We start from the raw sequence: 16613 nt of genomic DNA, 5'->3' as shown, positions 1-16613 counted from the left end.
CTGCTCGAACACTTGGACAGCTGTTTTAAATGAATTAAATGTTGTAGTAAAAGTGTTAACGGACACGGCATTGATTTATTTTTTTGTTAAACGTAAGGTTTTCATTTAATCAACAATTGAAATCTCACGCATACAAATGCAATGAGTTTTTCCCAATTCCCAGTACTTAGCACTTGGGTGTATCTAATTAAATGCGCGTGTTTGCACATTGATAACACACACTCAAGGGCCGGGAAAAGCGACCATATTTATGCGGCTTATCTATGCGAGGAAACACGCCTTTTGTGCATTCTTCGAATGTTTACCTCGGCGGCGGTTTTTGTGCGTGTGTGTGTGTGTGTGCGAGACACAAAGACAAACAATGACACGAAATAGATTTTCAGGATTCGTATGGCAAAAGTCCTTAGCACTTAGACATAAGCCTTGGCAGCGTCTTCACCGCAACAACGTTGTCCCCGACGACGGCCGACAAAATGCTTTCAATTATTTGCCAAGTCTGCAGTTAATTAACATAAATTAAAAATCAAAACCACAGGATGTCAGTTAAGTGCGGCTTGTGGCCCGGCACGGGCTCATCTAATTATGTATACTCTACATCATTTTATGGGACCCTGGACACGTGTCTTTTCCACAGTTTAATCGCCGCATTTTGTTGCAGCGCACGTTGCAGCCATTAAAAGGCAGTTTTCGAGTTTAGTCCTAACACAAATTAATATTTAATTATGCCAAGGAAAATGGAAAATGGAAACAAACAACTGCTAATGCCACTTGCCGCAAGGAAATGTGTTTGAGTAACAAATACGCTATAATTATTCTGGAATATATTGTGATCTTACATTGAGAGACAATTACTTAAAATAAGACTTTGATTTAAGCATAAGAATAGCCTCATTATTATTAATATATTCCATTGGCAGCGTTGCCTTAGACTTGAAGGAAGTGCTAAAGAATACTCACAGAATGCTGGATTCCCTTTTGCAAATATGTGAGCATCTGCATTTGAAGCTCGTAAATGCTGAGTTAAATCTGTCTTGGAAAACAGAATGATACGACATATAAGAACCTATTTCGCAACCGATCTATGGCAGCCGATGTTGATAAGATTTTGCCCATATATATATTTATTAAGACTCTTTCAACAAACCATTTTGCTTCGCTCACTTAAGGTAACATGTGAAGATTGTTATCATTATTTTATTAAAATAATAAAATAATAAATTATATTTAAGACTCTCAAACGAGCAGCAGACTTAACTATATATATTTATTGAAATTTTCAGGCTGCTGCTGTGACAATGCGGTAATGGATTTTTGATATTTTAATTGTATAAGTAGGTATATATTTTAATGATTGTGCAAGCATTAAACGTTTTTTTTTTTTAACTCCAACTTATTAATATGCTTCTGCATGTGTGTGTGTGTGTCGCTCAAATTAAAACACATTATGCACACAAATATACGCACTCACACACACACACACACACACACACACACACATACAACAGCGAGCAGCTTATTAAAAAGTTAAGAACTTTAAATGCCGCATAATGAAATGCATTTCAGATATTTGCATTGTCACTTAACGCTTTTAATTTAATTTCATTTAAGCGACAATTCAGATGAAAAGGCTTGAGGCGCTTCTTTTTTGTTTATTTATTTATTTTTATACATTTTTTTGTCGTATTTTCCATACTCATAACGCGCATACGCAGCGTTGTCCAAACAGTCGACGCTTAATTACAGCCCGAACAATTGGCCCGTGCCTCGACCTGCGGTCACATTTAATGACAGCTCAGGAGTCATCTGGCGTAAATCAACGACAGGCTGACTCCGGCGTTATTGTTTCAATATATACTCACAAGGACACTGAGCCAACCAGCTCACAATTTATTGATGGAACCAGGTTCGAGTCGAGTCGAGTCGCAGCTGGGTCGGGCCGGGTCTGGTCTATGGATTCAATCAGTGACACCGCAACCGCAAAATCAACTGCTTAACTGGCCGCTCACATTATGCGGTGCATGTTGAAAGTTGTGCGCGACGCCACAAAATGCTCTTGTTACTACAAGTTAACCTATTATGCCCTATTAAATAACATTGCAGACCTATAACATATTTGCGATATGTTTGTATACAAAACCACAGACAATGCTCTTTTCATACCTGTGTAATAGGATAAGAGCATCATTGGTAACCCTAGCCAGGGTATTATAGTGTCACTATCTATGTTAATTATAACAGTACGATAAGTAAATATCGATAAAGAAAAGCGGCTGCAGAGAAGAAGTGGAAGGCAGTCTCTCTACAGTACTAGCAGTAAGAAGACGTGTTGTTAAAAATAAAAAGGCAACCCGAACATAAGTTAAATCAACGAAGAAAATCATACTATTACAATATCAGAAGTGGGATTGACTCAGAAAAAAAAAAAAAAAAAAAACACAACAAAATGGAAAATATAAATATAAATGACGTGTCAATAGCGACATTGAAAAGTTGGTTGGCATTACTAAATTTGCCAACAGAGGGTACCAAAACTGAGCTGATGGCGAGATTAAATAAGGTACCAGTGGATATCCGAGACGATGCTGCAAAGGAACTTGAAGTTCAACGTAACAAGGAACAGACAATTGAGGCTCAAAATGAGTTGCAAAACATAATGCAACAACAGCGTGACGAAATAGCAAATGGCGCCGAGATGCTGAAATTGATGCGTCTCGAAATTGAAGCGTCTCGAAAATTCCTAGAAGAATTTCAAGTAACGGTGAACCGCAACTCGCACATCGGCGGGAGCGACGGGGGAGAGCAAGAAAGTGAAGTCGGCGATTTATTGCAGCTAGAGGATGGTCACACTGAAGAAAGACCACGGTCGACGGATGGCAACGCTGGTGCAGCTGATTACACTGGAACGGATGGCAACGCTGGTGCAGCTGATCACGCTGGTGCAGCGGGCAACGCTGGGGCAGCTGGAAGGATCGACGAAAGTGGCAACGCTGTCGGAGGCAACTTAAATAATTGCATCCAAACTGGAGCGATGATGTTAGCCAAGGAAATTTTATTAGAATTTACTGGAGAAAGTGAGGTGCGTAAATGGGTAATGCAATTCTTCAATGTGGCCAAGATCTACAGACTAAATGATATGCAACAGCACTTGCTTTGTATAAGCAAATTGAAAGGCGGTGCTTTGAAGTGGTTGCATGCAGACCCTATGCGCATCATTGCTCCGATTGACGAGATGCTAAATCAATTGGTTTTGGCCTTCGGGGGAGGATTTTCGAAGTCGGAACTACGACAGAAGTTCGAGGATCGGGTTTGGAAACCAGATGAGGTGTTCGCCACATATTTTAGCGAAAAAAGCATATTGGCACAGGACATCAACATTGATGTAGAGGAGTTAATGGAGGGTATTATTCGAGGCATACCTTGCGAAAACTTGCGCACTCAAGCTAGTATGCATTGCTTTACCAATCCGGCTCAAATTTTACGTGCGTTTGCAGCTATAAAGTTGCCAATTAAACGGGTACGAAACCATGTAGTGAAACAAACTGCACAGGAAGCACAGGCGGACAAACAACAACGTTGCTACAATTGCAATGTTAAGGGCCATTGGGCCAAAGATTGTTTAAAGCCCAAACGGGAGGCAGGATCTTGCTATGCGTGCGGCTCAAAGGATCATTTAATAGCAGGATGTCCAAATAAAAAGTATGATATGGAAAACAAATATGTAAGATACTTAAGAATTCATTTTAGTAACTCATTTAACAAATCAATAATTGCAGAATGCCTTATAGACTCTGGCAGCCCTATTTCATTTTTAAAGGAAAAGTTTGTGCCATTAAAAGTAAAGCGTATGCCAGATGCAAATTCGTATGTAGGTTTAAATGAAAGTAAATTGAAAAATTTTGGAAAAATTTTATGTTTTATGAAGAAAAAGTTAATAAATGTTTATTTTAATGTTATAATTGTGGCAAATGAGTCTATGAGGTATGACGCTGTGCTTGGTAGAGATTTTATGGATTCTTTTGGTTTAAATATTGATTTAAGAACATTAAAAATTGTGAACGGGCATAAAGTTGATCACCAGAATAATGGTAAAAATGATATCATAGCTACAAGCTACAAAGAAAAACAAAAAAAAGTGGACGATGAAGATATCAAACACGAGCAAAATGAAACTATATTGTTAAATGATAAAATCGTTAATAAGGAAATAGTCAGTAATGAAACTGGTAGTGATGAATTAGTTAGTGAGAAAATTGTTAGTCCGGAAACGCTTGGTGATAAAGTTGGTAGTGATGAGATAGTTAGAAATAAAATAATTAGTGGTGAAATAGTTAGAAATGAAGTGATTGGGATCGAAACTGTTAGTGATGAGATAGTTAGTTATGGAGAGCTTAAGCTCGAACCTGATAGTGAAGAAGTTGTTAGTGATGAAATTATCTATAATCAAACCGGGATTGAAAAAGTGATTATAGAAGATATAGGAAACAGTGCAGTTAAAATTAATAATCATGTTAATGAAGCGCCAGTGAATAGCGAAATCATGGGAGTGTTAGAAGAGAATTTTGAGAAGGATATCTTAACAATAAGTTGGGAAGATTCTAACAAAAGAGAAAATATATATATTTTAAGTGAAGATATTGATTACAGCACAAAGTGTGAATTTGAAAATTTATTTGAAAATACTTATGTAAAAGCGAAAAGGCCAAATCAGCCAAAATTAAGACATGAGTTAAGCATAAGATTAGAAAACGACAAAGTATTTAATTGTACACCTAGGCGGTTATCTTATATGGAAAAAGAAAAGTTGCAAGAATTATTAGACGACTATTTAAAAGATGGAATCATTAGGCCAAGTTGTTCAGAGTATGCATCACCTATAGTACTAGTGAAGAAAAAAACTGGAGACATGAGGTTATGTATTGATTTTAGAAGACTGAACAAAATTATATGTAGAGACAACTACCCGCTACCATTGATCGACGATTTATTAGACAGACTATGCGGAAAAACAGTATTTTCAAAGTTGGATCTAAAAAACGGGTATTTTCATGTTTTTGTTAATGAGCAATCTATTAAATACACTTCATTTGTTACCCCTTTAGGACAATATGAATTTCTTAGGATGCCCATGGGTTTAAAAACTGCGCCACATGTATTTCAAAGATTTGTTAATAACATATTTTGTGATATGATAAAAGATAATAAGGTAATTGTTTACATGGATGATATTATGATAGCAAGTACAAACATAAAGGAACACATGGAGACCTTAAAGGAAGTGTTTATAAGACTGGTGCAAAACAAATTAGAGTTGAAATTAGATAAGTGTGAATTTTTTAAAAGCAGCGTTAAATATTTAGGATTTGTGGTGGATAGTAAAGGCGTTAGGGCTGATGAAAAAGGGTTAGAAGCGGTTAAATCCTTTCCAATACCAAACAAAATTCAGGGAGTACAAAGTTTCCTAGGGTTATGCTCCTACTTCAGGAGGTTCATTTTAAACTTTTCTATATTAGCTAAACCCTTATATGATTTATTGAAAAAAGATAAGAAATTCAAGTTTGGAGAAGAGGAGTTTAAGTGTTTTAATATGTTAAAAGATAAATTGTTAGAGGCGCCAGTACTATCAATATATAATTACAAAGAAGAAATAGAACTACATTGTGATGCCAGCGCAGTGGGATTTGGGGCTGTTTTATTTCAAAAAAAAGAAGATAGGAAATTACACCCGATTTTTTATTTTTCTAAAAGAACAACCGAAGTAGAGTCTAAATATCATAGTTTTGAGTTAGAAACGCTAGCCATCATTTACGCATTACGCAGATTTCGTATATATCTGCAGGGAAAACGATTTAAAATAATGACAGATTGCAACTCTTTAACTTTAACGCTTAACAAAATAGATTTAAATCCGAGAATTGCTAGATGGGCGTTAGAACTACAAAATTACGATTTTGAGTTAGTGCATAGATCGGGCAAGCAAATGCAACATGTGGATGCGTTAAGCAGATGTTATGAGGACATTTTAGTTATTGAATCCAATAGTTTTGAGGACAATTTAGTTATTTGCCAAAGCAAAGATGACAAACTGGTAGATATTAGAAAGATGTTAGAAAAAGAAGAGCACAAGCTATTCGAAATGAGAAATGGGGTCATTTACAGAAAAACAAATGATGGCAGATTAGTTTTTTATGTACCAAAGGATATGGAAGAACATGTACTTTACAAATATCATGATGAGTTGGGACATGCTGGGAGAGATAAGATGATCGATGCCATTGGAAAGAGTTACTGGTTCCCATATATTAAGGAAAAAGCAATAAAGCATATAGGGAATTGTTTAAAATGCATTGCCTTCGCCCCCAAGACGGGTAAGAGTGAAGGACTATTACATAGCATACCGAAAGGAAACAAACCGTGGGAGATGATCCATATAGACCATTATGGACCAATTAATGCAGGAAGGGCTAATAAATATATATTGGCGGTGGTTGACGGATTTTCAAAATTTGTTAGACTATATACAGCAAAGACAACAAGTACGAAAGAAGCGATTAAGGCATTAAAAGATTATTTCAGAGCGTATAGTAGACCTAAGTTCATTGTATCGGACAGAGGGAGTTGTTTTACTGCAAAAGAGTTTGATGAATTTTTAAAAAATGAGGGAGTAACGCATATTAAAATAGCAACGGGTTGTCCGCAAGCAAATGGTCAGGTGGAAAGGTTGAATAGAGACTTGGGTCCGATGATGGCAAAAATGGCGGAGCCAGAAAATGGTTTACATTGGGATGTTATTATAGAAAATGTTGAATATGCAATAAACAACACACAACACAAAAGCATAAAGAAATTTCCAAGCGAAATGTTATTCGGATTACAACAGAAAGGAAAAGTTGTTGATGAATTAAAAGAAAAATTAGAAGAGTTTACACAGGTGAACACGTGTGATAAAAGAAATTTAGAAAATATAAGAAAGAGTGGAGAAATATATCAAAAAGAAGCTCAAATCAGAAATGAAGAGCGGATTAATAAAAAGAAGAAAGTATCAGTAGAATATAAAATAGGTGACTATGTCATGGTAAAAAATTTTGATAGCACACCAGGAGTTTCAAAAAAGTTAATACCAAGATATAAAGGGCCTTATAGTATAGAAAAGATTTTAAAAAATGATAGATACTTGTTAAAGGATGTAGAAGGCTTTCAATTATCTCGCAACCCGTACGTTGGTATCTGGAATAGCCAAAACTTTAAGCATTGGATGCGAAAATAGGCAATAAGCATTAGTTATAAAGATAGATACACATATAAAAGACAGAGATCGGGAGCTCTCTTTGTCAGGATGGCCGAGTTGTAATAGGATAAGAGCATCATTGGTAACCCTAGCCAGGGTATTATAGTGTCACTATCTATGTTAATTATAACAGTACGATAAGTAAATATCGATAAAGAAAAGCGGCTGCAGAGAAGAAGTGGAAGGCAGTCTCTCTACAGTACTAGCAGTAAGAAGACGTGTTGTTAAAAATAAAAAGGCAACCCGAACATAAGTTAAATCAACGAAGAAAATCATACTATTACACCTGAGCTTCCCTTTAATTATTTCTATATACCATATGAGTAATATAATAGACACAGACTGAAGCTCATAATTGCATAGATTGCTTATATGTATATTAAAAATTAAAGCATAATCTTTTTATCATGGAATAATGTATTTCTTGAGCCATGATTTCTACAACAGCTATATGATATGGTGGTCCGTTCAGCTATACTTCTTTAGAACTAATGCCTAAAGCAAAAACTATGAAAGTCGATAAGAAGTTACATCAGAATATTTTGAATAAATATAAAATAAGTAGACTTCTCATGATAAAATATGAATACATACTTCTCGATGATATTGAGAGACTCGGGACTATTCTATGCTATTCTTCAATCAGTTTGTTAAGATTTCTCCGAATAAACATATTGTTTTAAGCAATTTGGGCGACTTATATGTAAATTGTATATTTTTAATTTTCTCATTTCAAATAAAGAAGCATGCCAATAAAGTTTCCCTGACATGCCTCGAATTGGTTTCTTGCTTAAGAGTTAGTTAGAAGATTGAACACTGCGGTTAACGCAGTTCGCTTTATCTATTTGGCTATTAGACATAGCATGTATATGAACAATGTTGTGTATATATACATATATATCTGGCGAAAGAGCCATTTGGAATCTGGTCAACATGGTTTGCGGTTAACAGTTGATAGCTTTTTGAATAGTATGTTGGCTGTCTGTGTGCGGCAAAAGTTTTGCACGAGACATGCGGCAAAATATTTGTGGCCCTTGCTCATGTTGGTCACATTTTATTTGACAAAAAAAAAACATAGAGAATAAGGAAAAACACAACAGCAAAAAGAAAAAATCTATGCCCAGCCATTTTGAGGGCAATGTAGAAGAAAGAAAACAAGAGTCGCGCACTTCACATTGGAAAAAAACATGTTTGGAAGCAAACTGCTTAGGCAATTTTCAAGTGATGTTCTCTTCCTTTAGCTGCGATAAGTGTGCTTCATGGTGTGTGTGTGTGAGTGTGAGTGTGTGAGTGACTGACCACAAATACTCGATGTACACATACACACACACACAGCGCAAAGGCCACACACACATCACGGCCAGAGCGTTGGGTCTCTGAACTGTGGGGTCCTTCGAGGCTCGAATCCCCCTCGAACTGCCGAGCCCGGCTAAGTAACTAAAGGCAACCAAAACAAAAGCGAATGCCCATAAAAATGGACAACAGCAACGCGCTGATAAGCTGCAAATAATTTGTATGTGTTGGCGGGGCAGGGACAAGGAAGCACAAGACGAGCGTGCATAGACAAAAGCGTCAATTCCAAATGCGCATCAGCACACAAAAGTCTGTGTGTGTGTGTGTACACTAAGAGAAAAAGAAAAAGTCCAAAAATCTCAAATCAAGTGTAAACTTTGTCAAATATCCCAAATTCCCTGATACAAGACTCAAATACAGTACTCAATCTAAGAAGCTTTGTATTTTGATTTCGTTTCAATGGGCCGCTTTTTGATAAAAGCATTTCTAAGCTTCATGTCTACAAGAGTATTTAATCTTCGGTGTGACGCTCTCCTTTGTGAGTTAGTTACATTTGAAGTTTAATTTACAAACTAAATTTAGCCATTCTCAAAGCATAATATAGGTACATCTTTATACTCAATACATTTTCGCTTTTAGCCCTTTCAAAGGAGAACTTAAACCCGGATTTTGTCTCTGAGTGTGGCTGTGTGTGTGTACGTGTGAGTGGCTGTGTGTGTGTGTGTGTGCTCGGCAGTTAAGGCTTTATGTTTGACCATATCGGGAAGCTCATAACAGGCCAGCGTCTCCATTAGCATGGGCCATACTGATGCCAACTGACAGATTGTTTGGCCAACGAACTGGCCTCGCCTTGCCTTGCCACAAAATGTTGCAACATCTGGCCAGATCATCGCATTTGCCACATTCTCGGCACACTTATTGCGCTTTTTGCCTGCCGCATAATTCTCGCAAAACTCAAGTAGTTTATCACAAGTGCAACTTGTACGACAGTCGGCGTAGCATGCCCCACCCAACCACGCACCACCCGCAAAACCCAACAACCCATTTCCAATTAGATGAACTTATTGCAAATATTGCCAATTACTGAATTTTCGTTATAATTATCTCAATATTGGGTATCACCTGCTAATTAAAGACATTAATCGGTGTTGTTATTAACTCCCATAATTAAATGCTTGTGAGCATGCTGTTGCAGGTGTCAGCCTGGAAGCTACCCTGTACAGACTCACTTAGAAAAGGGAACATGTTGCTATACATATCCACATACATATATTTTCCTCGTTTGACAGTGCGATTCAAACGCTTTTCTTGGTAAAGTTTTAAGTTTTTTGTGGAAGTTTGGCAGCGTTTATTTTAATCGTGCCACAGGGGGTATACCCGCTATATTATATAGACATAAGTAGAAATTTCCCACACCCAAAACTCAGCCGAATGTCAACCGATTTTCAGTAGGTATCCGTCTTTGTTCATGGTTTGGCCTCTAGAACAGTTTGGCATCTAGATCTGGCAACATTATTTTTGGTCGAAACTCATGTAAGTTTTGTACCCTGAAATATCCTATATAGACATAGGCTTCCATAACTCGCTCAGATCTCATCCGATCATTGTTTTTTGTTCATATTTTGGCTTGGAAATCAATTGGATATGTAAATCTCTACCTTAGGAATACGTGTATCCGTTACCGTCTAATCAGTTACAAACTCATTTTGATATAAAAAATAAATTATCTATATTCTTAATTATCGACACATCTTTATATATATATATATCTAAAAGCCACGCCCCTGTCTATAAAACCCGTCAAGTCTATAGATTCTAAAACGTGATTGCAAATACTTGATAGCTAGCCCAATACAGCATATTTGCAATTGTAAACTTCAACTATGATTGTGCACTCTGTTTATGTTTGCCGATATTCGAATTAAACCTAGATATACTTATGCGGGCACTTGGCTTAACATATCAGCGATTGCATTACTTTCAGCTCACATGGTGCATGCTACAAAATGGTTGCCACATTGGCATTGGCGATAAGCGGCCGCAACAACAACAGTTGTTGTTGCAGCCGCGTTTGCAATTTTGCATCCAATAAAATTTTCGGGGCTAATGCAAACTTTCGGCTTGCAGAAAAACCCCACTCTGTAATATTTGCATGCACTCGCGCAAAATGCGACCAAAAATGCTGAAATGAAATCGGAAACCGGCATTAACGACTGCAGTTGCTGTCTGTGTCCCTGTCCCCGCTTCCACACCCCAGCCCATCCCACGCCGCCCTCCTTTCAGTCCCCCGTTTGATGGGTTAACAATTTTAAGCGCAAGTTATGTGCAAATTGTGTGCCATTGGCGGCCGTCGATTGTTGCCGACGACCGAAGCGGTTTTAAATTTCAATAAAAGTAAAATCCAAATATTGTCAATGGCCAGTGAGCCCCGAATGGGGCGGCACGCGCTGGCTATTGGGCGTGGCAAGCGAACGACACGTTCATGACGCTGCGTAATGCTTAATATGAAATGGCAGAAAAACAGTTCCACACAAATCGCTGCGACACACAAAAGCAAAGAAATATACGACTGCAACGATGCACACCAAGTGCCGAATCTTGAATACACTTATTTAGCAGATAAAAATTCTTAGAATGCTCAACTTATTTTGTATGAAAAGTTTAAGCAAAGCATTCAAATTTGCAACTAACTTCAAGACTTCAAATAACGTGATTCTGATATGCCTAACTCCCGTCTAAGCCAAAAACACCCAGTTTGTAATAGGGAAAGCTTAGATTCAAGTAGTTCAGATAAGAGAATTGCCTGCTTTAATGCTCGGCATATTTACTGACCAATTAGGAATACCTACGGCATACACTGGCCGTGGAAGAGAGTGAAAGCAATGAGAGCGTGAGAGACAAGCAGCAAGGTCGCCGAGGTGAGAAGCAAAAGAAGAAGATGTGGAAAAAGAGGGAGAAGCGACCTCCGGATCGGCGTCGTGGTTTCAACAGCCGCACAACGCATGACATTTATGCCCGACATAATCCGCTTACACAACAGGATAACAAGATGAGCACTCGTACATTTTTAATACGCCCGAGATACAATAATTTATATGCGTGGCACGTAAACGACGAAGGTGGCCGTCCAAGGGGCGCCGCCAGCAGCAGAAGCAGCAGCAGCAGGAGGAACGTTAAACGTAAACAAAAATCGCGACTGAAGTGGGGTTTGGGAACGGAGGCTCAACCAATGCGTGTGGCATATGCGAGATGGGTTGGGGTGGTTACTTAGGCAACGCTATAAAATGCATAAGATGGACATAAATACAAATTGTTGTCGGGAACATGGATATATGGCTGAGACACGCCCGCTTGGGGCGCCACGCCTACTGCGTGGCAAAATGAACCTGCCACCAAAGTTGATCAACAATTATGCCAAAAGAATTTGTATTCGATATGAATAATTTCTAGTCAAAATTCAGCGCAGTCTGCGACCACTTGTAACGCCCGAGGCGCTGGGCCAACAAGATTTTCCGCCCGAAAGTAGGCAACGGGGTCAACGAATCTATTGGCGACCAAACGGAATGCAAAAAGAGGAAAGCAAAAGGAAGCCCAACAAAAGTATGAAATCCAACAACACGTCAAGAGCAATGCCAACAACTGGCAGCACAACCCAATCACACACACACACACACACACTCACACACACCTACACACTCACCAGCATACTCACACTCAAAATAAGCACTTGAGCACCACAAAATTTATGCGATTTTGAACTGCTGCCGGGCCTTTTTAATGCCCGAGCAAGCGAGTATTGCAATTTTGTCGTGCCCTTTGTAGCTTAATCTAACATAAAAGTATGTATACAAAAATATTACTCAATATTTATAAATAGGTGCTGGGGTTAGACTTTAAATAGGGCTCAAAACTAAGGGCTTAAAAAGGGCTAGCTTAAAAATGTAATTTAAATATATTGTCTACCGATTCCAACATCAGCGTACTTTGCCACAGCCTTGACATTCGTTTAATGCATAAACTCTTTGTGAATTACAACGCTTTGAACAACGAAAACAGCATGAATATCAGACATGAGCGCAGGGGTTAATACCTTAAATTTAATAGATAATAGCCCATATAACTCTTGGCATTTCTGTTTTAAAGTTCTTCGAACCGGCCTTGCAACCTACTTTAAGACTTTGTCATAATCTACATATGCTATTTGGGATACTACAAAATAAACTACGAATGCTCTTAATAGAGTTGTCGACAAGAACAGAGAACTAGGCTCAACTTAGGCCAGCTTAAAACAAGATTTGGACCTAATCCAAATCCACATTTTAAGCGGGACATACAGATTTTATTTAAGATTCGCATATTATAAACTTAAAATTATTATTAGACTCCTCTGAATACATTTTAGACGACTTTCGAAGCTTTTTTTCTTTAAGAACCAAGCCTAACAGCAATTGCATTTTTTTGTAAACGTTTTTTAAGATATTTAACTTAAATTTAAAATGACTTCGGAAATAATCCCGACTATCTTTATATACCAAATCTCACTGTGATTAAGCAAGATTAAGCAAAGCAGCTGCGCAAAGCTTGCCTCTATTAAAAGAACTTACTAGTTAATAGGTGTAAGAGTATTTAAATGTCGTTATGCGTGCTACGCATTTTTATGCTATTTGTTAGCGGTTGCCATTGGAGTTGTTTGCTTTTTGCCATTGCCATTGTCTCCGTGTCTATGGACGTGCGTACAGGGGCGTTAAATTTGGCACACCCACACGTGCTCGTGTCAATATGCGAGTGTGTGTGTGTGTGGGGATGTGTGTGCGAGAGCACTTTATGGCTTAAATAAGTCAACAACACGGCAGCAGCAGCAGCAGCCACAACAACAATAACAACAATATAAACAAGCTTCTGCCAATGCCAACGCATGTTGAGCCAAGTTGTGTTTACACTTTCGTGGCTTTTGTTTATGATGTCAAATAAAAGTGCACGACAATACCGAATAAATATTTTATTGCGCGCAGCGGAAGCAGAAAGTTACTTAAAGTATGGCCACGCCCACACCTTTTTACCAAGGAGCCATGTTAAAGTCGGCCAAGAGATCAAGATCTCATCTGGGCGCAGCACATAAACAGCTTTTGACAAATGTTCGCCTAATAGAAATAAATGCAAATATAAACTTGTCCATTGTTTGGATGACAACAAGGCAGCCTCCTTGTTGCTAGTGTGTCAGGGCACGGTCCATTTGTCAGTGGCAGCCAGACTGTCTTCTCTTCTCGTGCAAGCCCGCCCCGCACCGCCCAGCCCCTTCATCGACGCCTGCCACATGGCGGCTGTCTTTGCTTTTATTGTCGCCCGCTCGCTCGCACGATAAACATCTTCGACTATTGCCGACTGTATTTCAAGTTGGCCCGCTTATCATTAAACATTATCGCGCAACGTATTTGACATTTCCGTTCTTGGCATTGCCGACCGACCATGTTACCAATTTTATTGTGTCGTCGGCCCCAACTCTTAACCACAGAGGCGTCGCGCGCGTCGTGCAGGCTCCATTGTCATTGCCTTTGTTCCTTTTATGTTGATTAAATTATAAAATATTTACTTGCCCAATGCTGCTACAGCAGCTCTGCCTCTCTCTCTCTCTCTCTCTCTCTCTGTCTTTGTCTGTTGTATCTTGCATATAAATTTCATTTTTAGCACAAGTGCAAGCCAATGCGGCGTATACATAACTTTTGCCACAATATTTTTTTGACTTAAACGTTTATCGTAGTTGTAGCTACTTTGAGCTCAGTTAACTAAAAATAATATTCGCTTTATATATTTGATACTAAAATAGCAGCCGATTGCTTTCCGTTAGCTAATTAAATACCCTGCACTAATTATAATCGCTTAAAAAGGCATTTCTTGCAACTAAGCAGAGTATATAACTTTTTGTCGAGTCGATCAGAAAATACTTAAGGTCAATTTATTGGAAATTATTAATAACTTTTACCTATTTTCCCAAAAGGATATACGTTACATCAAGTTTCCTCTATCAACTAGAGAGTATCTGAAGGCAATAGCTGTTATGGCTAGACTTGACTCTTAAGTTTCTTTCTCTTAATTTAAGTTTTTCATCAAGTAAATAATAAAAGGATTACTTATGGAAATTAAATGAAGTTTGTAGCATTGGTTTGCTACGACTTTTCATTCAAGCCATAGAATTCTGTTAAGAATGTATTACATTTTATAAAAACTGGAAATTTACAACTGCCTGCATATAAACCGATTCCATTTTTAACTCTTGCCCAATTTTAGCTGAATAATTCACTGATGCAGCATGCGGTTTGGCACTTCAGTACCGAGCTGGTTGCTTCTAGGCTTGCTGCTCCAGGTGATTGTGCCCGGTGCCGGCGAATGCTGCCACTCGAAAACCATCGCCTTTCAGTTGGCCGACAATGAGGATGACTGCAGTCTTTACGATTCCAAGTTGACAAAGGGCGGCGTATGCAAGATGTCCATTTGCGATGATGGAAGCGCCGTCGAGGGCAACTTCTGCGGCCAGGGTCCGTGCAACATTTTTGGCTGCAACTGTGATGGCGGCTGTCGAAGAGGCGATGGAGTCCAAATATTTCGGGACTTCTACGGTGATTATCATGTACGCAATGTGCATATTGTATAGTCCAAAAGTAAACAAATCTATCATATGTCAATGATGTAGGACTGGCATATACCCTGTACTTTACTAAAAGTTGCCAATACCTTTTTTTACACTTTTACCCTAGACAATGAAGCTTGCTTGTTAAAATATACCAAAAAGTCTGAGTATAATCTAAGAAAGAACTATAACATTAACAAACTATAGCCTTTTATATTTATCGATTTTGGGGAAATGGCAGCTAGTCGATAGTTATCGATCGATACTTTCACTTGCTCTTGTTCTGTTCAGATACATTTCACACAAGTGCAATTTTCCTTTTACTCAATTTCTATGTGCTGACAATATAATAGAGCTAAGCAATTAAATAGCTTATCATTTGCAAAGACGAGGTAATCAATTAGTGTTGGGTGTCAAATTGAACTCATTGAGTTGAACGAAAAACAATCAGCAAACAATTATAAAAAGCCTCTTGTAAAATGATAAGGCACAAGACAAAGCACGCGCTGAGCGTAAGCTGTATATAAAGGTGCGATTAGGCCGGATCTGGCAACAGTTTGGTAAAGGTGCATATTGAAGCACCATGAAGCTGGCATTGATCGCATCGCTCTCCATGGCCCTGTGGCTACTCAGCCTCAGCTCAGGTGCAACGGCCGATTGCTGCAGACCATCAAAGATTCTGTACAAGTTGGCCAACAATGGCAAGGACCACAATTGTCAGACATATGGTGGCAAATATCACAACAAAGAGACGTGCGAAAAGAAGGTATGCGGCAATGGGGACGGCATTGTGGGCACCTGGTGCGGCCGTGGCAAGTGCAATCCCCGAGGCTGCCACTGCCGAAATGGATGCCTGCCCGGCGAGGCCACCGCCAGTTTTCGTGAGAAGCATGGTTATTTCAATTTCGAATATGTGGGCTATGCTTAAGAAACAAAGTGTTGTAAAATAACAAAATATAATGTGCATCTATTAAGCATTGTCTAACGAACTTTGTGCCAAACAGAACTCTAGAAGTGCAATCATTTCCATTTGGGCCACAAAACAAATTAAATGTGCACCAATCCATAAAGTATCGCATGACCAGAGAGCATTCGGTAACCAAGGCTGAGCTGCTGCTTCATTTACAGGCCACGCCCACTTATGCCAAAAACAAAACATAAACAAGCGAAAGAGTGCTCTAGTGACATACTTGATGGACGTGCAGTTACCCTGTACGCACACGAAACTTGCTGGGCAGTACTCTTTCTTTTCCCATTCTTCATATTTTGCAAAAATCGAATCTCAAATCTAATTGGATTGTTTTAAAATTTTGTTTGCCTGATGATGAAAGTCGAACTACCTTCTGTATCGATAACTGCTCCCCCCCCCCCCCATTTCAAAATCCACAAATATGGACTTTAAGCCTCGCT

General features: G+C 38.6%; 3 protein-coding genes across 5 annotated transcripts; all 3 read left to right on the top strand.

Moving 5' to 3' along the window:
- Positions 1-2168: 2168 nt before the first annotated feature.
- Positions 2169-8062, top strand: LOC138910925 (uncharacterized). 2 transcript variants are annotated; one of them, XM_070207118.1, is made up of 2 exons: positions 2169-3696; positions 3774-8062. In XM_070207118.1, exons 1-2 carry the CDS (start codon positions 2444-2446, stop codon positions 3877-3879), a joined length of 1359 nt encoding a protein of 452 aa, XP_070063219.1. In that variant the 5' UTR covers positions 2169-2443; the 3' UTR covers positions 3880-8062. The 2 variants fall into 2 exon arrangements, with proteins under 2 accessions (XP_070063219.1, XP_070063220.1); XM_070207119.1 differs by having other exon boundaries at positions 2169-3718.
- Positions 8063-14302: 6240 nt separating this feature from the next.
- Positions 14303-15425, top strand: LOC138910977 (protein Diedel-like). 2 transcript variants are annotated; one of them, XM_070207528.1, is made up of 3 exons: positions 14303-14418; positions 14864-15203; positions 15267-15425. In XM_070207528.1, exons 2-3 carry the CDS (start codon positions 14886-14888, stop codon positions 15408-15410), a joined length of 462 nt encoding a protein of 153 aa, XP_070063629.1. In that variant the 5' UTR covers positions 14303-14418; positions 14864-14885; the 3' UTR covers positions 15411-15425. The 2 variants fall into 2 exon arrangements, with proteins under 2 accessions (XP_070063629.1, XP_070063628.1); XM_070207527.1 differs by lacking the exon at positions 14303-14418 and having other exon boundaries at positions 14755-15203.
- A 361-nt stretch (positions 15426-15786) lies between these two features.
- LOC6635030 (protein Diedel) lies at positions 15787-16131 on the top strand. Its single transcript, XM_002058573.1, has one exon. The coding sequence runs from the start codon at positions 15787-15789 to the stop codon at positions 16129-16131; it is 345 nt and encodes a 114-aa protein (XP_002058609.1).
- The last annotated feature ends 482 nt before the right edge of the window (positions 16132-16613 follow it).

Source organism: Drosophila virilis, chromosome 2 (genome assembly GCF_030788295.1).
Source record: "Drosophila virilis strain 15010-1051.87 chromosome 2, Dvir_AGI_RSII-ME, whole genome shotgun sequence".
Classification (NCBI taxonomy): domain Eukaryota; kingdom Metazoa; phylum Arthropoda; class Insecta; order Diptera; family Drosophilidae; genus Drosophila; species Drosophila virilis.
The sequence above is the reverse complement of the archived record's forward strand: the minus strand, read 5'-3'. Positions and strand labels throughout refer to the sequence as shown.

Bases quoted from the DNA above. Each gene is read 5' to 3' on its own strand.
- LOC6635030 (XM_002058573.1), top strand. From the start codon at position 15,787: ATGAAGCTGGCATTGATCGCATCGCTCTCCATGGCCCTGTGGCTACTC.
- LOC138910977 (XM_070207528.1), top strand. From the start codon at position 14,886: ATGCGGTTTGGCACTTCAGTACCGAGCTGGTTGCTTCTAGGCTTGCTG. The intron at 15,204-15,266 runs GTACGCAATGTG...TCAATGATGTAG, and splicing joins ACTTCTACGGTGATTATCAT to GACTGGCATATACCCTGTAC.
- LOC138910925 (XM_070207118.1), top strand. From the start codon at position 2,444: ATGGAAAATATAAATATAAATGACGTGTCAATAGCGACATTGAAAAGT. The intron at 3,697-3,773 runs GTATGATATGGA...CAATAATTGCAG, and splicing joins GCAGGATGTCCAAATAAAAA to AATGCCTTATAGACTCTGGC.